General features: G+C 42.5%; 1 protein-coding gene across 1 annotated transcript; it reads right to left on the bottom strand.

The window, feature by feature from the left end:
• Positions 1 to 1,125: 1,125 nt before the first annotated feature.
• On the bottom strand, positions 1,126 to 3,513 carry LOC308395514 (uncharacterized protein). The gene is made up of 2 exons (XM_080880398.1): positions 3,223 to 3,513; positions 1,126 to 2,833 (listed from the first exon to the last, which is right to left on the bottom strand). Exon 2 carries the CDS (start codon positions 2,759 to 2,761, stop codon positions 1,550 to 1,552), a length of 1,212 nt encoding a protein of 403 aa, XP_080736524.1. The 5' UTR covers positions 2,762 to 2,833; positions 3,223 to 3,513; the 3' UTR covers positions 1,126 to 1,549.
• Between the last annotated feature and the right edge of the window lie 2,032 nt (positions 3,514 to 5,545).

Here is a 5,545-nt window from a genome sequence, read left to right on the forward strand (position 1 = left end):
AACCTATATCCTTCACTTCCATGTGGGTCGTTCAGTCTCCACCGCAGCTGCTTCGAGGCTAAAAATAGCTTTTCTGCTGCTGACGTGATAGATGACTCATGCAGTGTCACACCGCTCTCCCTGCATTCACCCCTCTCTCCCCAGCTCTGTCCCACACACTCCACTGTCCATTTTTTTCAGTATCCTTAACTCAGTGCAAATGGATCAACAGTGAGGTGGTGTTTACAGTTTTAAAGTATTTGTTGAAGGAGGAAAGGCCATAAACAAAACTGAAATGATATTAGTTTATGGAAAGAAGAAAACTTTGGTTGTTACACCCCTCTGCAGCCCCTAATCTCTTTGCATTGGCAATGCAAGCGTCTTCAGCTGCAGCTAATTGACTACACCTAGTCAGGTGTGGATAAAGGTATACCTGAGGCAGGCTTTCATGGAGCCTCACTAGTCTTTGTCTTAGTGGTACTAGCTTTTTAGCTAACTTGTTATGTTATTTAAAATAAAACCTTGTCTCTGTGAAATTCTGGTGTTAGTCTCCATATTTATGTTGCAGCTTTTGAGCCGGATTGCAACATTCAAAGTCTGGCACAGTGGACCCTACACAGGTCCAGTGCCACACCATAGCTCCTGTTGTGCCCAGCATTAGTGCCAGATGTGGCTTAAAAATCATTTTCTTAAAAATATCTGTCATTCAGAAAAATGCAACACAGTCATTCACTGTTAAACTATGATCAGTCTAAATTTATTTGGAGTTTTCAGTGTTTGTGATTGTGCATATGGAGGCCGATAGGTTGTCCAAACAACATTTAAGTTGACTGTCTAAGGTAGCCAAAGATAAAGATGATTAAATATCAATTAAAGACAATTAAACTATTAAATACCTTCAAATAAACCCTTAAAAACCCCTTTAAGGTGTGTTGAGGGTTAAGCCTTGGTTTTAGTATTAAAAGCCAACTTTTAGGTTAGGATTAATGTAAGAATTTGACACTTATTTGTGATGATTATTAAACAGATGGGGATGTGTGTGAGTGCAAAACCAAATGCAGATTGTTTGTGATTTTAAATTGTAGTAAAAAAAATTGCAATTTCTTATCATGAAAAATGCTCACAGTGGTTTACATAAAGCAGGATTTTATTTCCACACAGTTGAGTGCACTCACAGTTTTGAAAAGTAACATCGAGGTTACGATAGTGAATGGCACAAAAACCACAGTACACTCCAAAACGTCATAACAGCTCAATTTTACACACAAAATAAGTGCCAGGTGTCTCGAAATATGACAAGATTGAAGATGAGGTTGAATCTGATGAGAAAGAGGTTTTTGCAGATGATGGACACATTCTTGTGTTTCAGTCCAGTACATACAGTGTTGCGTATACGTGATGACTTTCCTTAATTCTGCTCCTGCTGTATTGTTCATCACTGGAGCAAACAGGCCACTAAAAAATGTCATGCCATTTCAGAGGTAGCTGCTTATGCTCATCCCACTCTGGGAAAATGAGTTTGATTATTTGGGGAAATATGGTGTGGATCTGACCGTCCCCTCATCTGGTTTTAGGCCATCTTAGGAAGCAGCTGTTGAGACAGGAGCTTCTTGAGCTGAGCCACTTCCTGGGACAAACTGCTGATCTGCGACCTGAGGCTGTTGTCCTCTGCTGGATATCTGTGGTCGCTTGAATTCTGCGGAAAAGATGAGTTATTATATCCTGAAGGTGAACCCTGATACTGCACACCCCAGGCATCCTCTCTAGACCAAGAAGCCTGGCTCTCCACCTGGCCGTCCCACCCCACTTGCTGGTGGTTTCTCATTTGGATGTTTGGTCCCACCATGGCTATAGGCAGGCCACTATTCCTGCTGTCAGGTGATGCAGAAATTTCCCCTCCGTTGCTGCCTCCCCCAGGGCTTTTAAAACGAAGCTTGTGTGGAAGACTCCTCAAACCCTCCGATGAGGCTTGCCTGCTTAAATACTGACTCTCACAGCACTGCTGCTCCTCCGTCACATCCCTCGGAGAAGGCCTGCCACTCTCACCCAGTGTGTCATCAAAAAACACAGGGCTACCCACGTTTGAGCCACATGAGGTCACAACCCCAGTCTCCTGCGATCCACTATGACTCAACTCAGCTGTTCTTGCACCATAGATGGCGCCCTGCTGCGGAGCCTGAGAGAGGATCTGGTGAGTGTTGGCACTGGCCTGTGTGCCGACATATGGGGAGCCATCAGTGTGAGCCTGGTAGTGATTTGTTGATCTGGGGGTGGGATGAGGACAGAAGGGCGCAGTCAACGGTAGGATGGACACATTAGAGGGGTCCTTAACAAGCCCAAAGCGAAACTTGAGGGCCAACAGCTCGGCCCTGAGGCGGGCGTTCTCCTCCAGCAGACCCATCACCCGCCTCTCCAGCACCATGTCATTGACTCTCCGCTTTTCTCTGGAGCGTCTAGCTGCCTCGTTGTTTTTTTTCCTCTTGTCCCAGTAGCCATCATCTTTTTTCTCATTAGGGATGAACTCCCGTTTGCGACGTGCATTATTACCGCTGTCTTCGTCACAGCTGTTGCCAGCCATGGCTTCAGCGTTGTTAAAGCTGTCTTTGCGTTTGAAGGCAAACGTGTGACCCAGGAGGCTTCGGGCCAGCTGACTCGTGGAGGTCAGGATGGAAACAGCCTCCTCGGTGAAGGAGCCGGTTTCCCCCTGAGGCCTGGACCCCACACCCAGCAGAGAGGGCACCGACAGATCCTGGATGACGCCTCCCACAGTCTGACCCGTCATGTTCACTCACTCCTGACTGCAAGGAGCTGTAGGGCTGGCAGCTCCCGGTGAAATATGCTGTAATGGCTCCACCTAGAGGAGAAAAAAAATCCACGTGGTGAGATGAAAATTTGTAATGTTGTAAAATTTAAACCGATTGTCAAATTAATGTTAGCAGGAAAATATTTTTAAATACAAGATTTAAAGGGAAAAGCTTTCAAAATGAATAATTACAAACATAAAAGCTGGATGAATCTTCCTTCACTTAAACTTAGAAATACCAGATGTCTTATTTGATTCTGTCCAAAATTATACATGAAAACTTTGATTTACTGGCATCAAATGGCCATAAATGTGTAATGGGTCATTTAGTTCTTCATGTTTACCCCACACAGAATAATAAAATATAGCACACGTATCTTAACAGGATAAAATAATGACTGTAAAGGTTACTTTAAAAGCCGCAAATGTATATTACTTACAAATCAAGCAGCTGCAAACTGATAAAAACCTTCTGGCTCGGAGAGGAGACTGCAAATCTCTGCCGGTCATTCAGACGTTTCCGCTCCTCAACACACCGCATCTCCCTGCCGTTCCTTCCCCCGCTCACTGGTTCAGCCGGGGTCGGAACCTCACCCCGGGTAACACACTCCTCCTCCTCGTTCTCTTCACCCTCCTCCTCCTAACGGGAAGCCAGCCGAGTCGAAACAGACAGGCAGGGGGGAAAATAAGTCTGATGGGCTTGTTAAATTTATACTTCCACGGCAGCTGTGATCTGCGGCGCTTTTAACTCTCGTGTGACGTGTCTGCCTGACACGCAGAGATGGGACTCCGATCATAACTGACATATCTGAGGTTACTAGAGGACAAAAAAGGAGGACAAATTAGCGTCATCATCAGAAACACATTTACGATGATGTACGGCCTTAATAAGACAGAAGCTCTACGTTTAAGCTTTAAGTACTTCAATTATAGTTTAATTTATCTCACCGAGTAACATTGAGGGGGCGTGGTTAATGGCTTGTACTGCAACCAGCCACCAGGGGGCGAATAAGATTTTTGGCTTTATGTTTGAACAGAAATAAGATGAAATGTCGAAATGTTTTTAAAGTATAAGTAAAACTTCTCATATTCAATTAAAATACGTTTGGTTCTGATAAGTTTCATCATGATTATTGATAAAAGAGTTTGAGACAGTTTGGAGTTTCTTTTTATGGGCTTAATTTTTGTAAAGTACCTTTCTGTAAGTATCAAGTTGATCACCATGGGTCACTTGACATCGTCGAACATTTTGATTTTAGGCATGAAATATGCACTTGGATTAATAATGTGTAATGATGTCCTTCCTTTTACTCACAGACTGTATATAAAATATCGATGTAGTTTCCGGGCCTGAAAAGTGGCAGACATACCTTAAATTAGAATTTTTTTTCTCCTCCCAGGAGGGTCCAGTTGTTCAGAAGTTTACCAGAATTTATCAGACATATTTTTTTTTTATTAAACTTCAGCAGATACAGCAGTAAATCCCACACCATTCTTTTTCATTCTTTTTTCCTCATATTTTTGGTCCCCTCAAACCTCCAACTAAACAAGGTAAATGGCTTCCCCTATGGGACCCTGGTTTTGCTGAAGACTCCTTCCTGTTTAAAAGGCGTTCTCCTTTCCCACTCTTGCCAGGTGCTTTGTCATAGGGGACTGACTGAACTTTGATGTTTTCTTTCTAAAAGTGTCTTTAACCTACTAAAGCAATATTTAGATAACTGTTGTTAAGAACTGGCACTATTTAAATTTATGAATCAATCACAGTCAGCAGGATTCTTCTAACAGATTAAAATGATACACTCCAACAGCTTTGACCTTTGGAGGCACACAACATCTAAAAGTGTCCTGTTCAAGCAGCAGATCCTTTAAGTCCTGTAACCAGTGGCCGACATACTATACATAGATGTTTGATCTGATTGAACCGAGGTCTGTGGTTTCTCTTTGGCATGTTTAGACCATGCTTACTGGTAATCAATTTTGCAATGTCACATTGTCCTGCTGAAAGAGACCACTGGGAATAATGTCACTATGAAGGTCTTACAAAACCATGTTAAAGAAATTTCACCAATTAGAGAGGGCACCAAAAAGCTGAAGACCAATTTAAATGTGTAAACATGGGGGGGGGGGATTATTAGCAGACAAATAGGAAGCATAACAAACGCAGGACAGAAAGAAAGAGAAACCTTCAAAATAAATCAGGAGATAACCAAAGGCGACTGAACAAGCACAAGATAAGGAAACACACTGAACATGTAGAGAAGAAGACTTACAGTAAACATTACGACAAAGACTAAGGAACACTGGATGACACACAGCGGCACAGAGAGAAGAGCAGATAGGGAAACACTGAGGGAACTTTAACTGCTACCAACAGAAACCAAAACATGAACCAAAACATGGGATACAAAACTGAAACTCATTACTGGAACAACCACATACTAAAACAGGAATTAAAGACTCAAAGATGTCACTAGAAACAAAACTTGCATTTTACCAGAGTAAAGAAATCAAAATAGAAACCCAGAAATCCAGCAACCACAAAAAATGAAAATTTCAAACACTTGGAGTGACAAAACACCACAGAAGCCCAACTCAAACATATTAACCAAGAATTTAAAAAAAATAAAACTGTAAAAACCTGAGGCCAGTGACCTTGTCATCATATTACCAGTGCTCGTGGTTGCTTAAGTTGTCCTCATTTGCTCTTTCCAAGTAAGCACCACTAACGGGCAGTTCAAGGTACACAGAAACATGGGGAAAAAA

Source organism: Rhamphochromis sp. 'chilingali' (genome assembly GCF_963969265.1).
Source record: "Rhamphochromis sp. 'chilingali' genome assembly, chromosome: 4".
Lineage (NCBI taxonomy): Eukaryota > Metazoa > Chordata > Actinopteri > Cichliformes > Cichlidae > Rhamphochromis > Rhamphochromis sp. 'chilingali'.